We start from the raw sequence: 21,401 nt of genomic DNA, 5'->3' as shown, positions 1-21,401 counted from the left end.
CTGATGATCGAGGGCTGAGCATCCCCAGACATGGCCCAGGCGGCTCGACCTCACCCACGGCTCTGCATCGCAGCACGAGGCTTTGGAGGAAGCTCTGCAGCACCGTCTCCTGCAACATGCTGCTGTGTAGAGGGGAGCAGGCCGGGGCTGGGGTACCACCAGTGCAGCTTTCCTTTGACCTCTTCCCTCTCCCTTTCCAGACAAGGAGCTCCCGACACTCCCAGAGCTCCCAGCCTGGCTTGGCTGATCAAGCCAAACTTTCCTTCGCCTCGGCCGAATCCCTGGAAACCATGTCAGAAGCTGAGCTGCCCATAGGATTCAACAGGATGAACCGTTTCCGACAGAGTTTGCCTCTGTCCMGGTCCACCAGCCAGACGAAGCTACGATCACCAGGTACTGTTGCCCTCTCCTGCGCTGGAGCTTCCTGAACATTGCCTCCCTCCCAGGCGGGGCAGGGGGCTGGCGTGAGCAGCGTCCGTCTGCTTCGTCAGGGCTGAATCCGGTCTCCCTGTAACTGCTGAAACCTGTGGTTGCAACAGGCCACTGAYGCCTGGATGCTGGAGGAGCGACTCTGCTCCCAGAGTCCCACAGCAGGGGCTGTGTTTCGGATGCTGATCCACCCAAACATCTATTTTTGCCTCTGCAGACAGAGACTTGCATCTGCCACTTGCAAGCATGGCATATGTGTATGGGATTATTTTGTTCTACGCAGATAAACCCAGTGGAAGCAGAGGTCACTGCATGTTATGCAGGAATGACTGGGGGAACAAGCTGCTTTCAACCTTTCTGCTCCAGGGTGGGGTTGGATAGAGCAGAGATTACTGACCCTTAGATTGGGCACAGAGACCTCCAAGCAGGAGGACAAACTGAGGCCACAGAGCCCCAGTCCGTGGCATTTCTTAAGTGTTGCATCGAGTAGGGGGGAGAGTGCAGCAGCTCCCTATGGTGTGGGCACTTCTCACCCCTTACTGCTTGCTCTGCTTCCAGGGGTTCTTTTCCTGCAGTTTGGGGATGAGACGAGGCGTGTTCACATCACCCACGAGATCAGCAGCATGGACACCCTGCACGCCCTCATTGTYCACATGTTTCCCCAGAAGCTCACGATGGGGATGCTGAAATCTCCCAACACTGCCATCCTCATCAAGGACGAGTCACGCAATGTCTTCTACGAGCTGGAGGATGTCCGGTGAGGGTGTGGGGCGGACAGAGAGGGAGGGAGCAAGCTCAGGAATACAGCACRTTGGTTGGTACGTGACATCTCGGGCCAATTCTCGCAAAGAGGCCAAGCCTCTAGGGGGTCCTCCTTACGCCAGCAGAGTCATGAGAGCCTGCTCTCACCTGGCTGCTGGTGTCAAACTCATTAGCTTGCATTTTTCCTCCTCGGATGCAAGCTAGTGTTGGCAGCTTCTCTGCCTGCAGGGATGGCCCAGTGTCTTCCTTTTCAATGGGGGTAGAGAGATCTTGGCAATGGAAGAGAATTTCCTTGGAGATAATGTAGGGACCAAAGGTCATGTGAGGGTCTTAAGAAGAAACTAGGACAGGTAATATTTGCTCATCTCTGCAAAATATCACCTGGGAAAACCTGACATAGGGAAGAGTACCATGGAAACTACTGGGCCAACTACTCCTTCTACTGGCAGGAGAGATTGATTTCCCTTTCTTTGTGGGCTTCACAAGAGATGAAATTAGAGGGATGAAAGCAGAAGGATGTGGGTGCAGTCTTGTGGCGAGGACCTGGAGGCTGCCTGTTCAAGATGCCTGACTCATAACTCTCCCTCTCCYTTCAGAGATATCCAGGACAGAAGTATCATTAAAATCTACCGGAAAGAGCCCCTCTATGCCTCGTTCCCAGCTTCACACATCACCAATGGCGACCTGAGGGTAAGGGGGGACGGATGTGTCCGTGGGAGCACGCAGTGTGTGTACACCTTGGGCACTGGGGCTGGGGTTAGTGAAGAGAGAGTGATGGAGACGGAGACTGGTAGTTGTGTGTGTTTGCGGAAGGAGTAGTGACTGCGATTCSTCGTCCCCAGTTCCAGCGTCGTTAAGTGTTACTTTAAGTGAATGGATGTTTGGAGCCTGACAGCAGGGTAATAAACATGATAATTAGGGAGTTCATCAGAATGAATCGTCCTGCTCCTGGATGGGAATGAGGGAGCTGCCCTTTGCCAGGACCAGGTGAAGACCATGAGCTGTGGATCCCGGTTCTTGGTGCACTCAAGGACAGAGCACGGCTGGGGGGTCTCTAGCTCAGCCTCTCCTGGCAGGAGGGTGTTTGCTTGGGGATCCGTAGTTGCAGAGGAGTAGTGTACAGACACACACATGCACATAGAGAGCAGCTCTGCCCTAATCCTCAGCATCCACAGCGGGGACCCAGGCGTCTGCRTGGGAGGGTTACACCAAGGCAGCGTCCCAGCCAGGCAGAGCAAGGGAWGGGGGTGCAGCCCATTGGGGCTGCGGTGCTGATGGTCCCTGTCTCTTCCCCGCAGAGGGAGATGGTTTACACCTCCAGGGAGTCATCTCCCACCCGCCGGCTGAACAACATGTCACCAGCCTCTCATCTGACCTCCGGCTCCCCGCCGCCCGTGCTCCAGTCCTCCTCCCCATCCCGCTCTCGCATGTCCTACAGCGGGGGCCGTCCACCCTCCTATGCGGGCAGCCCCGTCCACCACAGCGAGCGCCTCTCCAACCTGCCGCCCGCACAAGGCGTCTCGCCCAGCCCCAGTGCCATCCTGGAGCGCCGGGATGTGAAGCCGGATGAAGACCTGGCTGGGAAGAACGTGGTGCTGGTGAAGAATGAGGGGCTCTACGCCGATCCCTACAGCATGGTGCACGAGGGCCGCCTCAGCATCACCTCCACCCAGTCCCTGGCTGGCATGGGAGATCCTTTCAGCTACTCCGGAGGGCTGTACAAGAGGGGCTCCGTTCGCTCCCTCAGCACCTACTCTGCGGCTGCCTTGCAGACAGAGCTGGAGGACAGCCTGTACAAGCCCAACGCGCAGATCTACAGTGACACGTACGGGCCTGGCCTGGGTTTCCGCGTGCCCCCCTCCTCACCGCAGAAGATGGCTGATGGGCGGCTGGTGGAGGTGCAGCCAGGGCAGAGCCCTCACAGCCCCTACTCAGGCCCCCCCAGCCGGTCCTCACCTGTCCGCCAGTCCTTCCGCAAGGACTCCTGCTCCTCTGTCTTCATGGAGAGTCCCATCAACAAACCACGCAACCCCAGCTCCTCTGGGCCTCCGGAGCTGTTCCCTGGCCCTGGCGACCGCCCGCTTTCAGGATTCAGCTCTCCTGTGCCGGCCAAGGACACAGAAACGAGGTAAGAAAGGAAATGGGAGAAACCTCCCCTTGGAAATTGGCCTTGCTGGCCTGATTATTGCCCTTTAATGTGTCTGAGCAACTAGAGATGAAGCAAAGGTAGGCTTTGCCCCGTAGCCACAGAGGCGAAAGTACCGAGATGCATAATGAAGCACTAAATTGTGCAGCCCTGAGGGAGCTGTTTGGGGATAGCTGGAGGCGCAAGGGGAGGATGGAGGGGGGTGGATACAGCAGGTGACGTTAGCAGTGCTGCCGTGTCTCAGGTCCCCAGCCTGGGAAGTGAGTAGTCCTGGGCTCCACACGTGCAAGCGGGACTGCAGGGACCCTGCAGCTGGTGGGTGAGCACCACTGAGGCCGGGACCAGCACCAGGCTGTTCTCACAGCCCCAAAGCAGGAGGGAGTCCGCGGTGTCGGAGCCTGGTCCTCACCCAGCYGCTCTTCTTCTCCTCGCAGGGAGCGGATGGAAGCCATGGAGAAGCAGATTGCCAGCCTGACGGGGCTGGTGCAGAGCGCCCTGCTCCGCGGCTCCGAGGCCGAGACCCCCAGGTAAGGATAGAACGGTGGGTGCTGGAGCCAGCTCCTCCAGGGCACAGACAGGGTAGTGGCAGTGAGGAGCAGGGAGGGGAAACTCCTCCAGGCTCAGGAGAAATCCAGTCAGGGTATTTTCTGCTAAGGTTTGGGCTGGAGACCCCTACCCACCCTTCCTGCAGACACTTTCCTTCAGGAGGACATCAGCCCCTGCTGTGTCCCAGCTCCTGGTGCTGRTGAGGACAGGGGTCCCTATTCCATGCTCATTCCCTTCATCTCTCTTGTTGCAGTGAGAAGACAGAAACCACCAATGGCGGGACCCCCACATCAGCATGTAAGTGACTGGGGAGAGGAGCAAAGCCAGCCCCCCACCTCAAAATACCCCCAACCTTCTGCTTGAGGCTACTGCCAGTCTCYGGCCCCAGGCTCATGTGAGGGAGCTGTGGCTCTGCAGCCCCCCATCACGTGCTGGCAGCTGGTGGGGGTCCCCGTCCTGCTGAGGAGCGCTCCCTCCTTGGAGCCAGCRTGGGGCTTGTGTGGATGATATGGATGATACAGTTTTGGAGGCCACACAGAAATGTTAACAGACTGAAGCACAGCATGGGGAGGGAGGGGATTTTCCCTGGAAAGCAGGAGAGCAGCAGAGTGTGCACACTCTACTGGGATGGGGAATCTTCTCCAGGGAGCTAGAGGGTCCAAATCCTAGGAGTCAGACCAGAAAGGGGAGCAGGCAGAGGGACTGTGAGAAGTGCTGAGGGGGGATAGACAGGACAAGAGAGTCCTGGGCTGTGAGTGGGCAGGATGCAGGCCTGGGACAGGGAGATGGGATCACTCCCCTCAGCAGCCTGTGCTTTCCCTCCCTACAGCAGCCAGCCGGAGTGGCATGGGGACACCAGTGCCTGTGCCCCCGCCACCCTCTGCCACGAGCACACCGGCTGGGCAGCCCACTGCCATCACCCGCTTGCACATGCAGCTGCACCTCCACGACCTGCAGCAGAATGCCAGCGACCTCCGCAACCAGCTGCAGCAGCTCAAGAAGCTGCAGGTAGGTACAGGGAGTGCCGGGGGGACCCCAGCCCAGCCCAGCTCTTACCAAAGTGGCTCTAGCCCAGAGCACAAAAATCCCCCTTTCCTGGTGACCTTGCGTGGGGCAGGACTTTGCTGCAGAAGAGTCCTGAGCACAGAGCTCACTCTGTGTATAGGGGCGTCGTGGCCGTGGATGGGGGACACAGTGCCCTGCAGAACAGCCACAGTCCAGGCACAGACTTGGCCCCTCTCTGCTCCCTGAGAGCAGCCACGCAGTTCACGAAGTGCAGGCCCTGGATGGCGTCTTGATCCTGGGCTGGATTCAACCCACAGTCTGGAATCGAAAGGCCCTGTAATATTCACACGTACCCGCGCTGAACACACCGCCCTGCTCCTGGCTCCCTTCTGCTGCTAAACGTGGCCTTAGCCCACTCCGGGGTCTGCAGTGAAGCAAAGGAGCTCTGGTTGCTGCACAGTCAGTTGACTGTTTTAGGTCAACCTCTGGGGCCAGCGGAAGAGCGAGTGTGGCGGCAGCCTGCCAGGTCACCCGTCCCTGCCCATCGCAGCCCTTCCCTGCGCTGCTGCCTGCCTGGCACAGAGCGAGGCCGGATGGCAGCTCCCCGTCTGGCGTCAGGCTCAGCCGGGCACCCAGCTTTGCTTTGACCAGCCCAGCTCCAAAGACAAGGGGCAGTGACAGAGCAARCTGCAGGGCATGATCACGCCTGCAGAGGTGGCCAAGCGGGACCTGACTGTGAAGAGCAGGGGTCCCGATCCTCCCCAGCCTCGTGCCCAGTCTTGCACCATGCCCCTCGCCTGCCACGGGCCCCATCCAGGCAGCTCGCCCGGCCCGCGGGCTGACTCCGCTCCCTGACCCCGCAGCTGCAGAACCAGGAGACGGTGAAGACAATGCTGCGGCGGACGGAGACAGAGATCAGCGTGCGGGTAACAGACACCATGCGCAAGCACGAGGACCCTCTGCAGCGCCAGCGCAGCCTGGTGGAAGAGGAGCGGCTCCGGTACCTTAACGAAGAGGAGCTCATCACCCAGCAGCTGAAGTGAGAGCCCACTTGGGTGGGAGCCCCACGGGCAGAGCTGGCACTGCTTGGCTGCGCCAGCCCCACCAAAGGGCACCAGCTCTTGGCACTCGAGTGGGGTGGGAATCCTTATACACTGACCTCGGTGGGCCAGAACCTSCACTGGCATAAATCAGCATCCCTGCATGGTGCCTTGATCCCCCAGGGCAGGGAGGGGAAGGCATCGTGGTCCCAGCCCAGCTCTGCTCCCCTCTCTGCAGTGCAGAACGTGAGCAAAGGGGACTGGCCAGCCTGGCCACCCGCTCCCTCCCCTCTGGCTCTGCACAGTSCCAGAATGGCAGTGACATCCTTGCCCTGTCTGTGTGTTCACAGTGATCTGGAGAAGTCAGTGGAGAAGATCCAGAAGGATTTAGCCCACAATCAYCGGCTCATCCCTGTGCAGGAGCTGGAGGAGAAGGCCGTGGTGTTGAAGCAACTGGGGGAGACCCTGACAGACCTCAAGGGTGAGGAGCAGCAAGCACAGGGGACGGGGGGCAGTCCTGCACCTGGGGTACTGGCAGGGTTGGGAAGCGGCATCTGCTTGCCTCTCCCTACTCCATGCTCGCCTGTGGGAAGCCGTTGGCCTGGCAGCAGCGCAGCTGCATGGCCCTGGGTTGCCCATTGCCTCTGGATTTGTGTTTGCACGTGCTGAGGCTGTGCACCCCTGCGTGCTTGTGTGCTTCGTCGGTCCGTGGCCTGTGCACTTGGCTGGTGCTGGGGCCACGTGTCAGCAAGGTGTTTGCCTGTATTACCTTACGTGTGGCGGGTGTGTTTGCCTGTATCCCCAGCCGGGTTTCCAGGGTGCCGGTGCAGGTGTGGGTTGTGTGTGTCCTGCGGGTTTTGGGGTGTTTCAGTGGTGCGGGCTGCACCCTGCCTCCTGCTGCAGTGTTTGTGGCTGCCCTCCAAGAGCAGTGTCCTTGTTTGCTCCGCTAGCTGTCAACGTCCGTCCTGCACACTCTGCCCGGGTTCATCCGASAGCTCATGGCTGCTGGAAGATGCAGTCTCCTCCTCCTATGAGACGTTGCTTTTACCCGCCCCSCAACGTGCACACTGCATTTTATTTTGCTGCTCTTGCAATCCCCCATCYCTGGGCTGCCCCCATCCTGCCTGAACAGGTATACCTTGTGCTTCAGTTCGTAGTGGCAAAGTCCCTACTTCCCAGATCCAAGGCAGACAATAACCGAAGATTTGGCAGAATTGCTGAGGTTGTGAGGGAGAGAGACAGAGGGGAGACGTGGGGAGGGGCTGGAGGTGCAGGGCAGAGGTGTGAACAGCTCTGTTTTCCTGCAAACTTTATATAAAATCGTGCTGATGCTGAGCAGCCTGGGCAGGCGAGCAGAGCAGGAGCCAGGAGCTCCCTGCTCCGCATCAGGCCCTGCCCCAAGTCTCCAGGGCCACCATCCAGGCTACCAAGCCCAGGACTCATCCTCTTGCTCTCCCACCACAGCCCAGTTCCCCAGCCTGCAAAGCAAGATGCGAGTGGTGCTGCGGGTAGAGGTGGAAGCAGTGAAGTTCCTCAAGGAGGAGCCAAACCGCCTTGATGGTCTGCTCAAGCGCTGCAAGACCATGACGGACACCCTCGCCCAGATCCGCAGGTGAGTGCTGCGTGCCCCTCTGGGGGCAGACCTGTGCTGCCCGAATCCTGACCCAGCCACCCTCCAGCTCTGGCCCTGCTCTGCATCCTTGGCAGTGTCCCATAAACAGTCACATTTTCCTGACCCTTTTGTGCACCTTGGAGGATACAGCTCCAATGAAGAAAATCATCTTCCGTATCTAGTAATAATTGTAGACTGGGGACTGTACTATTGCTGAGCCTGCCTGCCTGTTCGCATTACAAGACCCTTCATGATATCTTCTAACTTGGCCAAACTTAAGGAGGAATGCTCCATCACTAGGGCTTGCCTCAGGCTCATTTCTAGCCTGGTTTTCTAAGGAAGTGAGCATGTATGATCACCCAGTGTACGAATCTACCTACCTGTCATTCCCCCTTTCATAATAACTCCTGAATCCAATGGCCAATTTCAGCCAAATTTAACAGAGGAACAGAATTCTGAGAGATCTATTTCCTACAAGTTTCATGAAAATGGATAGCCAGGTAGAGAAGAGAGCGCTTATTAATGCACTGTGGTAAGAGAGAGCTTGCAGCGTGAACTCCACCCCTTCATAGACATCGCAGGATCTAAATCTTCAACCATGAAATGCAGATGTTCAGGAGAGCAGGTTTGTCCCTCCTCTGGTTGTGATGGGGCTCAGAGGGGTCRTAACAACCAAGCACATCTGGGTGCTGACCCCATCTCTTGTGCCCAACTCCCTGTGCTGTGCWGTGACCCAGTGGCTTCTCTGTCCCTGGCAGGCAAGTGGAGGAGGGTGTGTGGACCTCACCAAACAACCTCAGCCAGTCCCCCAAGAAGATCGCCCCTGAGACAGACTTCAGCAAAGGGCTGGATTTGGAGACACCTACCAGTCCCCCAGTGAGCCTCCATCACCTGACTGGCGTCACTGAGACCCTGGGCTTTGGGCATAGCCCTCCCCAGACCCAGACCCATCCCTCCAAGAGCAATAACCCTTCCCGGGCTCCAGAGATGGTACCTGCCAAGACCCAGACGGGCCCAGAAACTCCCAGCAAGAAGAGCGCAGACAAAGCCGTATCTGTGGAGGTAAGAGCCCAGGGCAGGTTCCTCCCACGTTGTTCAAACAAAACCCTCAACTAAGGGCATCTTCTAAAGGACCTCACACTGCTAGAGCTCTTTCCTTCCCCAGCACCCCAATATCTCTCAGCTGAAACTGAGAGTAAAAGCTAGGTGCATCTTCCTCCTCCTTGCTGGATTTCCAGGCTGAAGGGGCATCAGAAGAGYGGGGAGCCCCCAGTGTTGATCACAGCCTTCGGAGCAGCCTCAAGTTGCATGCTGGCAAATCGCGAGCTGGGGTGTACACRTAGTTAAAGCAGTGTGAGGCCCCTGGACTCCTGGGTTCAGTGGATGGTGGGTTGGAGGGAGGCACCAGGGCTGTGGCTGGGTTATGTCTCACGTGCAAGGGCAGGAGAAGCTGCTGCATTGGTGCGGGCTGCAGCAAGCTCTGCCTGCTGTCCACAGGCTGCTGAGCGGGACTGGGAGGAGAAGCGAGCAGCACTGACCCAGTACAGTGCCAAGGACATCAACCGTCTCCTGGAGGAGACACAGGCCGAGCTCATGAAGGCCATCCCCGACCTGGAGTTCGCTGCCAAGCACAAGCAGGCCACAGGCAGCAGCAGTGCTGCGTCCACACCAGAGCACAAGCCCTCCAAGCCACAGCATGCACAGAAATCCACGGGCAAGGTGGACCCCAATGGCCGCCGGGGCTCAGGTACAGCRTGGGGAGGGCTGGGTGCTGCAGCTGCACGGCAGATCCCTGGGCGCGGGTGCATGGAGAACCGGTTGCTGCAGATGTAGGGCAGATCCAGGTGCAGGACCTGTGTCCAAGATGAGCTTTGCTTTCTCCACTAATCTCTCTTTCTGCTTGGGCCCTGGCTGTGTCCTCACTGTCCTAGTCCTACTGTCACCACGTATTTCCCTGGGCTGAGCAGTGGTGCCCTGAAGGGAGCTTTTATGCCCAGGGAGGCAAGAGGAGAGTCCTAAGTGTTGTGCTAGAGGGGAAGGGAAGGACCTTGCACCCTCACAGCATCTTTTGTGCTCAGATGAACTGACAGTGCCCCGGTACCGGACTGAGAAACCCTCCAAATCGCCACCACCTCCCCCTCCTCGCCGGAGCTTCCCTTCCTCCCATGGGCTGACCACAACCCGCAGCGGTGAAGTCATTGTCACCAGCAAGAAGGAGCCTGGTTTCATGAAGGTAGGGAGCARGGCCACAGGATGGCCACTGGGCTGGGCTGATGTCATCACTCTTTTACATGACCAGGCATGGCCCAGCCTCCTGGTGCCCTGGCCTCTCAACCATCCTGCTCTCCCCTCACAGAAGGCTGAGTCGGAGGAGCTGGAGACACAGAAGCCCCAGGTGAAGCTGAGACGGACAGTGTCGGAGGTGGTCAGACCTGCCTCCACCCCGCCCATCATCGCCTCTGCTATCAAAGATGACGATGACGAAGACCGCATCATTGCGGAGCTGGAGGTGAGCACGGCGGGGGCTACAGGAAGCCCCAGGTTACCTGGACAGGGGGCAAAGCCCTCCCTGCCCTGTGTGCTTATGCGTGACCAACATGGGCTGTGCCCTGCTCTAGACATCATCAGGAAAGGCTTGGGGACAGGACTAGGGAACAGCTGGGTAAAGAAGCATCTCTAGCACCAGCCCAGCAGTGGGTCTTCCCCTCCTTGCCCTATCTTCCAGCAAGAGCGTGGGACTGTGGAGACAGGCAACAAGAAGCAGTTACACCCTGCAGGACCCCTCAAGGGGTCGAGGAGCTGAGTGCCTGGTTTACCATCCTCCTTCAGCACTTCCATCCAGTCTTGGGCTCTAAGCCAAACTCTTTGTTTTTAACGCTGTGCAGCTTCAGGTGGAGGTTCATTAGGTTTRTATGCAAAGCACCCTGTTGAGATCCCACCTGAGATGCCATTCTGAGGCTCTACATTCTGCAGGACTGAACTCCCCCAGGCTAGTTATTGCCCCACATCCAGCCCTGTGTGTTCGCTAAAGTTGAGGTGCCCAGATGTGTTGTGGATCCCAGCAGGTTCCCAAACACTAGGAGCCCTGGGAATAGCTCCATGAACAAGACATGCCTCCAGCCTCCATCTCTGCAGAGCCTGCCCTGCAGACCCACCAAGGCCTCTCGTCCCTTTGCCACATTGGGGAGCTGGCAGCTGATGTGAGAAGCACAGACCTCATCCTAAAATCAGGAACTTGAATATCTCCAGGCTCTGAGAGCCCTATTGAGCACAGCCCAGGGACAGTTTTTCCCTGGCTGGTMTCCTGCTGCCTTGGAGAGTGGCTGGCAGTGCTTCAGGGTTGCCTCCATGGCCATGATTGAGCAGTCACTGTCACACACACACATTGTCCGCTGAGAACAGTGGTTGCTTCACTCACTGCCAGCAGCTGACAAGCCCCTGACCTGGCCTGTCTCTGGCAAGCATCCCTGCAGACACAGGCTCCGTCTCTGTTACCCCCAAGCCTCCCTCCTCCAATCCACCATGTTTGACTCCCCAGGTGTTTCAGAGAAGCTCTGCCTCCCCTTTCATTCCCAAGCTCCATTACGATCCGCTCACGGCTGCCATCTCCCCTGGGCACGCAGACTTGTGGCCCAATGGAGCCTCCGTTGCAGCCGAAGGATGGAAGGTAACAGCTTGCTCTGAACTACAATCGCTTCTTCTACCTGACGGGCTGCSACTGCACTTCAACCAGCCTCATCTCCTGCCTCTTTTTAACTCTCTCTCTCTCTCCTTGTCTCTCTAATTTAACAAACTAATGGCTTCTCTCCACTCCCTTGCTCACTGCCACTGTGTGCAACACTGACACAGCACAGGACCAAGCACTAACCACACYGTCCCATGCAACAGCAACCCGAGGCTGCTGTAGCTCCTGTGAGGGCCAGACCCTGCAGCCACATGGATGGGAGAAAGAATGGAGGGCGAGGGGCATGGGGCTACTCCCAGCACTCCACCACGCTGGGCAAGGGGATGGTTCACTGGTCTCATGCCGTACGGGTGCCTTGGTGTCTTGCTACAGCTTGGGAGGGTGTCACTGGAACGAGGGCTCTGGATGATGATGCATGTTGTGCCTGCAGATGGAGACCCCACTCCACATGCATGATGCTGGAGGAAGGTGAAGGGCTGGGCTGGAGGCCGGTGGCTGCTGGGAGCCTCTTGAGCAGCTGAACAGAGCAGAAGGGGCAGGCTCAGCCCTGCTCCCTCCCAGCCTTCCTGCCCTCCATCCTCCAGGGATGGAGAGAGCAGGAGGAAATGAAGATGCCTGGACGGGATGGAGCAGAGGGTGCCCTGAGGGGTGCAYAAGAGGGCAGAGAGCAGGTTAGAGGGTGCTGCTGAGACCCTCTCCAGAAAGCATCTAGCAGTGGGGAGCAGCAGGGCTGGGTGGGCTGCACTCGTGGGAAGGGGACAGGACTGGGGAAGCGCTTTGCAGTGGGACTCAGAGGCGGAGCCCTGGAACCCAGCATGGTGGATGTATGTGCTGCCTGGCTCCAGCCTGACTGGTGATGCAGAGTGGTTTTGTGTGGCCAAAAAGGGCCAGGCTATTTCCTTGTATCCTGCAAAGGCTTTGGTGGATTCACAGCCAAGGAGCCAGGCCAGACATTTGCTGGGCTCCCTGCCCTCACCCCCAAACCTTTGGAGGGGACACACAGGCCGCTCTCCTTGACTGCACCGTGAGGAAGGCTGGATCAGAGCAACACGCGTTTCTGTGCCAGCTGGGCTGGAGGAGCTGGGGGTGCTCACAGCCCTGCCATGCTACCCGCTCCCCACACACCCCTCGAGCTCAGCACAGGGCCAGGGAGCACAGCTGGGCCCAGGAGCCCAGTCTCTTCTCCTGGCTTGGCCTGCTCCAAGGACCTGGACAGCTCTTTGGGTTTTCTGGCTCATCCAGAGCAGCTCAGGTGCTCCTGGAGTCAGGGCAGGTCCTAGGAGCCCCACTGGGTCCCTGCTCTCTCCTGGAGAGACACAGCACCAGGGCTGAGTACACTGCTGCTGGGCAGACCACGGCTGCCTTAGAGCTGCTCCCTAGCAGCATCAGCTACCCCTGTAGGGAAGGGCCCCTCTCCCCAGGGCTTGGACAGGTCCAGCTCTGGCCCCAGAGCTCAGCAGCCATTGCACTTAYATGTTCTTCTCTGTGTGCCCTGGGAGGAATTCAGACCCCCAGGGCTGGAGCACGAGTGCGACGGGCTGCGCTGGGGCTGAGGCTGTGCATCCCCCTGCCTGCCCATCCTGGGATGTGGGGCTGGGCCACTAGGCAGCGTGGTGTAGCCATATCACCCTGTCCTGCTGTTAGGCCACCACAGCTGGCCAGCGCAATGCTGGACCTGACTGCAGCACACAGAGCCCATCTGGAGGCTGCCAACCCCTGCCTGGGAAAGGACTTCAGGTTTGTGGTGCAGAGGCCCCTTTGCAGCCCTGCAGCTGCAGGTGGGCACCTGTTTTGGAGAGTGTTTCTCCTCTGCAAGTCCTTCCACCTCTGTTTCCCTGGCCTCCTTAGGAGGCATGGCCCGCTCTRATCCCCCAGGCACAGCATGTGCCATTGCCTCTCCCTTGTGACAGTAACAGAGATGCAGGCGGAAGAACGACAGTGTTTTCTGGGTGGCTTCTTGATACTCAGGGTTTTAAAGGTCTTGTACTCCTTTGCAGCTCATTTGCAGTGGATCTTCCCCTGCCTTCAGATCCACCAAGACCTGAGAGCTGACTGCAAAGAGCAGCCGCCCGGGTCGCTCACAGCCCCACAGCCCACGTGCGCCTGTGCTGAGCAGCCATGAGGGCTGGGTGCTGCTCTCACATGAGCACTGTACCTATGTACACCAACATAAGCGAATCTGGACCAGACTGTGGCAGTCAGATTTCCAAAGGCATTTGGGAAGTGCAGCAAGACAGAGTCTGATTTACTAAAGAATCCAAACAACTTAATTGCATAAGTCTCATAGACCCCTTAAGCCCTGTAAAAGCACGGTGTCTCTCCATGCCTGAACGGCTGCTGAAACCATGGCTATAGGCAAGAGGGGAGCCAAGCAACCCCGTTCCTGGCCAAGCACGTTCTTGGAGTGATACGGTGCCCGAAGGTGTCACCAGGGAAGGACCCGGAATGGCTGGGCGCTTGGGTGTGCTGACACGGGATGTGCCGTCCCAGCGGTAGTGAGCGAGTGCCCAGAAGCAGCTGCCCCACTCCCTGAGCAACTTCCACTTCCTTCACTGGCATGGCCAGCTCTCCCCTTCTCCACCAGCTCTTAATTTGTCTGAATTCTCTACCTAGGAGATGGAGCCCCTGGCACCCCCAGGGAGCAGGGCTTTCTCCCTCCCGCAGATTGTGCTCACCGAGTGGGTATCTGAACCACCGTCCCCTGAAGCCGAGCTTGAGCTATCGGTAGAAACGGGCTCCTCTGAGCACGGTGACCAGTCCGGCAGCAGAGGAGCAGGAGGGGAGCTTGCACCAGTCCGTGGGCAGTCAGAAGGAAACTCTGCTGATGTGCTCTCACCAGACAGGCCTGAGAGCTGCTCTAATGGGGAAGGGAAATGCTGTGCATCTCCTGGCATCTCAAAAATGTCTCCAGCCACACTTGGGTGCGTTTCAGCCTCAGCCACACAGCCCCAGAGCAGCCTATTTCAAGGCTGTGACCATGCGCCAAGAGAGACTTTGATGTTCCCTCTAGTGAACAGCAAGGTCCCATCTCTCTCAAAGCATGAAACTAGCCAGTCTGCTGGGGAAGAAAGAGGGTGCACAGCTTTGAACTCCACTGGAAAACAAGAAGGCAGCAGCAAGCTGTTASACCAAGGTCCTTTGGCTGAACAGTCTCCCCTTCCCTCGAGGGAAGCCATGGATCCCGGAGCTGGAGACACTGCACTCTCATCCATCAGTGCAGACGGTGAAAGGCCCAGCACTGTCCTGGGACTTCCCAGTGGTGTTGTGGAGCCCCAAGGAGGAACCAGACAGAGTATGTGGGAGGCAGTTGCTCCTCCTGGAGTCCCTGATGGGATTTGCAGACAAACACGGAGGGAGGAACACAACAGCTTGCCAGCACCAGCATGCCCAGTGCCAAAACCCAGATCTTTCCTAGGCAGTGATCCAGATCAGCAAGGGAGCAAAGAGTCCGGGGCTGAGCACCCCAAGGAGGAGCTCCCTGCTTTCTCAAGGTCAGCGGAGGATGCAGCAGCACCAGGCTGGAGCAGCCTAGGTCTGCCCGMACAGGGAGAAGGAGCCGAGATGGACCCTTGTGTAGGAGGGAARAGAGCGGAGGGACGCTGTTCCCTGGGTCCTCGGGGTAGGAGCAAAGCRGAGTTGTCTCTTCTCCACCCCATGACTGCACGCAGCAAAGAGATTTACGAAGGCACGTACCAGAGGCTGGATAGCCTAGAAGAGACTATCCGTGAGCTGGAAATAACCATTAATGAAATCAGCAGCCATCCGTCAGTTGAATTCATATTCCCTAAAGAACTTCTAGGACAAGAGGAGTCTAAGGATGCCAGTGAAGGGATAGAGGAAGGTCCAAGGGACGTTGTACACAGCAGCTGTGACAATGGCACGGCCATGGATCTCAGTCAGGCCAAAGATGATGCTCCTGAGAGTCCATCTTCGGGCAAGACCAAACCACCTCTGCTACCGAAGCCGCAGATCCCTCTCGACAGTCCTCAGGTTTATTTTCTGTTATCCCTCTTGCTGTGCTCTACCCTTGGATTCACTCTGATGCGTTTTCTTCCTCCATCTCTACCTGCCCCCTCTCTGTGAATCTACCTTCAGATAGAGCAGAGGTGTAAAMCTGATCTCCTTTTCTCTCCGTCACTTGGGCAGGCCAGTGGAAGTGCAGGCAAGAAGGAGGGAGACTGCAGACAGCAGGGTACGACTTGTAAAGGCAAGCGGGCGCGGGCAGCACTGCTGCCTGCTCCTCTCTGCATGCTGGCGGTTTCCTTGCCCCCGTGCCATGCTGTGCACTAGCACTGAGCCAGACCAGGGCTAGCAGGTCTCTTCTGCGATGGCAGGTTTCAGGGCTGCTCCTGCTGTGCATCAGGCCTGGTTGCCTTGGCTGCCRGTCCGGCAGCTGGCTATGCCTGAGACCGGCAGCGGGCACTGGGGTGGGGATTTGCTCTAGCTTGGGCCCAAGGCGTAGTCCAGCCTCACATTGGTGTGATCACGGGCAGTGGTGAACCAGGCTCTCCAGAAAGGAGGCCACTGTGCCCGGTGTGTAGCTGAGTCCGTACTGGATCTGCCCCACTGATAAGTAGAGAGGCAGAGAGTGCTGTCTGCAGGATTGGCCTGGGGACCAGAAGGGTTAGCTTTTGCCCTGCCAATTTCTGCAGAACGATCTCTAGCTGGCTGCAGAGATGGCCGAGAGTTCGGCCTCGGAGCCCCCAGCCGCCTGGCGCACGCGCGGCCTGCATGTGCTGGACGGAGAAAGTGGCTTTACTCTTTTTTTCATTTTGCATAAGCACTTTTTTCTGACTAACTGCAGTTTAAGTGTCACTGCAAAGCAGCAGATGTTTCTCCTAATTAAATCACAGTGCGGGCTCCCTGAAGCCATCCAAATTGGTTTCCGTTGGAATCTGCAGCAGCCACTCGACTTGCTGAATAGCTGGGAGAAGCGGGGGGAAAAAGCCCTCAGCCATTCAGAAGTGAGCCCGTTCCTTTATTARCAATCAGTGCTCATGAATGAATCTCCTTTTCCATTTGCAGCAATTATTTCAGCCCTGGTTCTCACTTACACCGCGGCCCCTTTACAGCACTCTCGCTGGGTAAATGGGCCTTCCAAGTGGGTGTAGCTGCAATTTTCTCCTATTGTTAGTTCCCGCTGCACTGCCGGAGCGGTGCAAACTAGAAGCAGAGCTGCAAGATGAATTTATTGCTATAGCTGACACGTGCTTGGGTACTCACAAAGCAAAACTCAAATCAGGGCTTGACAGGAGAGGCTGTGTAAGCAGGCTTGTCTCAGTCGAGAGTCGGAGCGGGCAAATCTGGCTTGACATTTCAAGGCTGCTGCAACTTGGATGCAAAGGCTAAGAGCCAGCGCCAGGATCCTGTTTGCACCCAGGGTGCTGGGAGAGCTGGTGAAGATGTGGCGCAGATAGGACCTAGATTTCCTTGTGTTGTGTCCAGGGAGTCTCTCTCCCTGGTCTGTAGGACTGCTGAGGGTCTGAGCCAGGACAGGTTGGTCAGGCGCTGTGGAAGCCGTGAGTGTGTTTACTTGCTCTGCAGCGTACAAGTAATCTGAATRTCAAATGGACGGGGAAGAGAACGTAGGGAGGAAGCAATGCATACRAGAGTGCAAAATAAAGCATTCTTGCAGATTCCAGCACATCGGTCCGCTCCTATGCTTCCTATTCCCTCCTCCTGCGCTCAGCCGCGCTCCCAGCTCTGCAGCCGTGCTGTGTGATCCCTGCTGAGGCAGCTTTTTGGCCCTCCGCTCCTGTGAGGTTCAAGACGCAATCTAGGCATAAATTGCACATTTCGGGAGCAGCATCGGAAATGCCAGTTTTGCCACCTGCGGAGCTGGTCCGGGCGCAGCACAGGGCGGGCAGGAGGGAGCAGCGATTGCAGGTGAAGGCTTTGGGCAGCACCAGGCAGTGGTGAGGCTCCCGACAGGGCCCCGTGCRGGTACCACTTTATTCACCTACTTGGAGGATTTGCTCACAGTTGCAAGAAACATGCTTACAGGTAACGCTTCTCTCGCTGCTGTTCTTGCAAGMCTTTGTATCTCAGCCTGTACAAGATAGTTAATAAAAGGCTCTGTATTCCCACTACYGTTGTTTCCACCTGGAATCTGCTTCTGTCTGACGTCGCCTCTTTCCCTTTCTCTTGGCTGTGCATCCCCTGCACAGGCAGGGATGCTCTCCTCCTGCTCTCGGCCTCCTGTTTGCAGTGTCCGTCCCTAACCCTCCCTGTTTGCATTGCAGAGTCGGCGACGGCTCTGCGTTGGTAAGTCCTGTCCGGTTTCTGAGCTTCCCGGAGCAGGTGCCCAATGAGGGCTCCTTTGGCACTTGGATCTGGTGTCCTTGTTAGTGTGAGTGCCACAAATCTGTAAATCCTGCTCTTGAGCATAGAGCTGTTGAGCACCTTTGCAGGAGAGCTGAGTTGAGGTCCATCCCGGCAGAGGTGCAGTGTCTGCACGGCSTGCTCCACGCCGGGGCCTTGGCAGGGTGAGCCAGGCTCCCCGCAGGACCTGAACCCCCTGCCCCCAGCGTGGGTGGGATTTCAAAAGACTMTTGCTACATCTGACTCCGTTCATGATGAAAGGCGTACGAACGTGCGCAGAGTTAATTCAGTGCTGGGAACTCTGGATTCACTGCCAGGGGCAGGGATGTCCTGGCAGTGCCACGGAGCGCTGGGGCCCAGCGGGACGGCAGGGTACCACGCGCCGGGGCTGGAGGTGAAGGTGCCTGGCACAACTCTGCATGACCTGTGCCTAGCGCTGGCAGTGCCCAGCTGGAGGAAGCACTGGTATGTTTGTTTGCCTGCTGGTTTTAACCCCCCTCTCCAATTCTTTGTCTCAACAGAGTGGTGGCGTCTCCATCCCAGCCATGAAGATGGTGAACCCRGCGTCCAGGCTGAAGCAGAGCCAGCAGGGCAGCCCAGACAAAAGCAAACACATAAAGCAGAGAATGGAGTACATGAGGATCCAGGGACAACAGCAGGTAGTTTATCTCTAGAGCAGCCTCTCACGGCTCTCCTAGCAGCAGGGTGAACTGCAGGCGAGCCAGGACCCCTGCTTTTCCCTCACTGTCTCTTAGGGGTGAGCGTGTGGGTGGYGGGAAGAGGAGGAGGGAAGGCTTTGCTGGAAGAAGCTGCTTTTTGGGGGGCCTGGACTCTCAGTAACTGCCCTTTCTGGCCCAGCGTGGGGTGCGGGGACCCACTGCCAGGGGGCAGGAGGCTCAGAGAGGTGGACAGGAGGATCTCTTGTGTCTGTCTCTTCCTGGTATGGTGGTTTCCATAGCTGGCTGTTGGGAATGGGGGCACAACCTTGTGCTGAGCTGAAAGTGGCAAACACATTTGAAGAGCGGTGTGAGGTTGAAGCACAAGTCACTTCTTCCCCATCCCTGTGTGCCGACGCTGCCCCGATGGACAGGGCTGAGCCCCAGGGCCAGGTTCAGGCACTGCGGGCAGGGGGCTTTGATGCCCGTGTCCTGAGGGATAGTTAGACCTCTTTGAAAACCATTTTGGCCGTGGCAATGAGAGGGTTGATGGTGCAAGGCCTCTCGTACTGCCCAAGCCTGCTGTGGAGCCTGGAGATCCCCAGCCTGGTGTGCGGCGACCCACGTTGCACCTTTAGCCTGTCCCACTCCAAGGCGCAGGGTGTCCGTGCCCGTGGCTGCCCGCCGGACCGCTCTCCTGCCCTGTTTGCGCTCAGCCTCGTGGGCAGAGGCACAGGGAGGAGGAGGTCTAGGCTGCTGCGTTCATACTGGAGCAAACTCTGCGGAGCGGTGCCCTCAGCTGCCTTCGGAAATGGGGCTCCGAGGGGCTCCGGGTACCTCGGGATGGCCTTCCCCTGTCCATCCCAGGAGGTTTCCGAGAGCCAGGACCCTCCTCCCCTCCGTCCCTCTGTCCCGTCTGCTCCGTGCACGCTGCCGGGCTCACCAGGACAGCCCAGCGCGCAGCCAGCCTGCGGCACCGCGACACCCGTGTCTGCAGAAGCAGGTTTTCCCGGGCAAGGGGTGCCTAGAGCAGGGTGGCAGCACCGGGGTGCCCAGAAGCATGGGGAGAGAGCGGGGGGCCAGAGCAGCTGAAAGAGGAGAGCTCTGGGATGGGATCRCGTCCCCGCTTTGGCCCAGCACCAACCCCTCGCCCTGTCCCGCGTGGACTTGTCTGCGCTAGCCCGGACCGCTCCTCCCGCCTGCCGGGCGCAGCGGCGTTCGCTTGCTTCTGTGCTCGTGCGGACACGACCGGTGCTCGCGGTGGCTGTCCAACCCGCTCAGGCCACAAGGCAAGGTAACAAAAGCCACTTTGTCGCCCTTAAACGCCCCTTCCCCGCCTCTCCCAGCACTCCCCTCCGCCAGGTCCCCAGCTCCCTGCCGCCTGCCCCGCGGAGGCAGCCGCCCCGCGAGCGGGGCTGCCTCTGCTCTGTCCTCCCTTCCCTCCCCGGTCTGTGCTTCAGTCTCCGTCCCTGGGCCTGTCTTGAACAAACCRCTCAATAAACCCAATTTTGCTCATTCTGTTGGAACCAGAAACCCTGTCAAACAAACCGGACGTTTTTCCCAGCTGCCTTGAAACTGTAGCTGTGTGGTTGGGGGGGGACGGGACACGGATTTCATGCAATTTGGGCAAACGTCTCATGAGCAAAATGGGCACCTCCCTCCCCGCAGCTCCGCTGGCTCCTCTGCGGCAAGAGGGGTCCGCGCAGCCTCCCGGCCGCGCGCGGGTGCCGTTCATTGCGACGGCAGCCGAGGCGGCGCCGGGTCCCGCGGCAGCCCGCGGTGCGTCCCCGTGGCCTCGCGCGTGGCGCTGCGCTCCGCGGTGACGGCCCCCCCGCCCCGGCCGCGCGCCAAGGGGTGCCCCCCTCCTTCGGCGAGCGGTTCGGACCCCCACCCGCTGCCCGGGCCGGCTGGCAGCCCGGCGTGAGCGCGCTCTGCGGGGCTCGGCACCCCGAGCAGCACCCCTCCGCCCCGCCGCGCGCCCGCTGCGCCCTGCCAGCCTCTCCAAGCCCACGCGCTTGCTGTTCCGACSTGTGCAGGTTTCCATGCCCCTAGCCCGGGGGCGAGGGGTGCACCTAGGTTTTTGGGACCTCACCTCCAGGGCTGCCTCAGTGAGTGGGGAAACGCCGTCCAAAAGGGCAGTGCCAAGGGCCCGAGGTGGTCAGCAGGGCGTCTCCCCTGGCCTGGGTGCCGCGGGAGCACCCAGCTCCCCTCCCTGGTCTGCACAGCCTCAGCAGTGCTGCCAAGTCCCGTCCCCAGAGGCCACCCCCAGCCGTGGTCCAGGTTGTCCCGGTGTCCCTGTGCTCCCCATAGCGCCAGCCCCACCTCTGACCAGGCCGGGCACATGTGGCCACATCCCTCCTGGCCCCTTCTCCAAGCATGACCAGGACCCCAGCACCTTGCTGATGTCCTCACTGGGCATCCATGGGCAAAGCCTGGCCTGAGCAGCAGTTCTCCTTGGTGCTTTTGTCCTGGCTCTCCTCTCCACTGAGCTTGACTGTGTCCTCCTGGCCCAGCTGACCATGGGGGATGAGTTGGGGCTGGAGGAGACTTTACTCCTTTCCCTGGAGGGTTGATGAGCAACCTTCCTGGTGCCTCCTGCCCTGAGTCTGGTTGGACTAGCTTTTGTATCGCTATTTTTTTCTAATTCYGGATGTGTGGTAGAGCACGGGGTGATTTGTGTCATCGGTCGTGGTGCCCGGACGCCAGCGCGGCGGGTGGCGGGGGGACGGGATGGGTGCTCTCACGTTTCGGAGGAGCGTGCGGAGCTCTGCCGGAGGCTGCCGAGCCTTTCCCCGCCGGGAGGCAGCCTCCGCGCCCGCTCGGCTCTGAGAAGCGGCACCTCTGCGGCAGCCCCGGCCTCCCCGCGCCGCCCGGCCCGGCCCTGGCCGAGATAGTCACCGTGCAGCGCAGCGTGCATGCTCAGTCTAACATTGCGATTCTTGTCCCCCCCTCCCGCCTTTCTSCCCTCTCCCCTTCGCCTGCCTGCCTCTGTGTGTGCGTGTCTGTCCACGTGTCCGTCTGTCTGTCTCTCTCTCTCTGTCTCTCTCCTTCTCCTCTCGGTGATGTCCCCTTCCCATCCAGTAACTCGTGGAACCAGCTCATCTCGTGCTCTGTTTGTGGTGGACCTTTTCCAGCTGCTTGACCTCAGGCCTAAATCAATGCTGCTTCTGAACAAACTCCTATTTTTTTCTTTTTTTTT

General features: G+C 58.8%; 1 protein-coding gene across 1 annotated transcript; it reads left to right on the top strand.

Moving 5' to 3' along the window:
• Positions 1 to 200: 200 nt before the first annotated feature.
• On the top strand, positions 201 to 19,862 carry SRCIN1 (SRC kinase signaling inhibitor 1; the record flags this gene model as incomplete). Its single annotated transcript, XM_085321005.1, has 17 exons — positions 201 to 393; positions 988 to 1,186; positions 1,788 to 1,881; positions 2,490 to 3,319; positions 3,772 to 3,864; positions 4,137 to 4,180; positions 4,713 to 4,891; positions 5,752 to 5,927; positions 6,279 to 6,409; positions 7,393 to 7,540; positions 8,299 to 8,602; positions 9,038 to 9,287; positions 9,619 to 9,773; positions 9,897 to 10,049; positions 11,079 to 11,207; positions 13,839 to 15,215; positions 18,068 to 19,862. Coding segments are annotated over 17 exons (4,608 nt in total), but the record flags the coding sequence as incomplete, so codon positions are not given.
• Positions 19,863 to 21,401: the final 1,539 nt, after the last annotated feature.

This window comes from Rhea americana, unplaced genomic scaffold, assembly GCF_003343005.1.
Source record: "Rhea americana isolate MKP2758 unplaced genomic scaffold, rheAme1 scaffold_675, whole genome shotgun sequence".
Taxonomy (NCBI): Eukaryota; Metazoa; Chordata; class Aves; order Rheiformes; family Rheidae; genus Rhea; species Rhea americana.
This window is presented reverse-complemented; position numbering and strand designations above follow the sequence as displayed.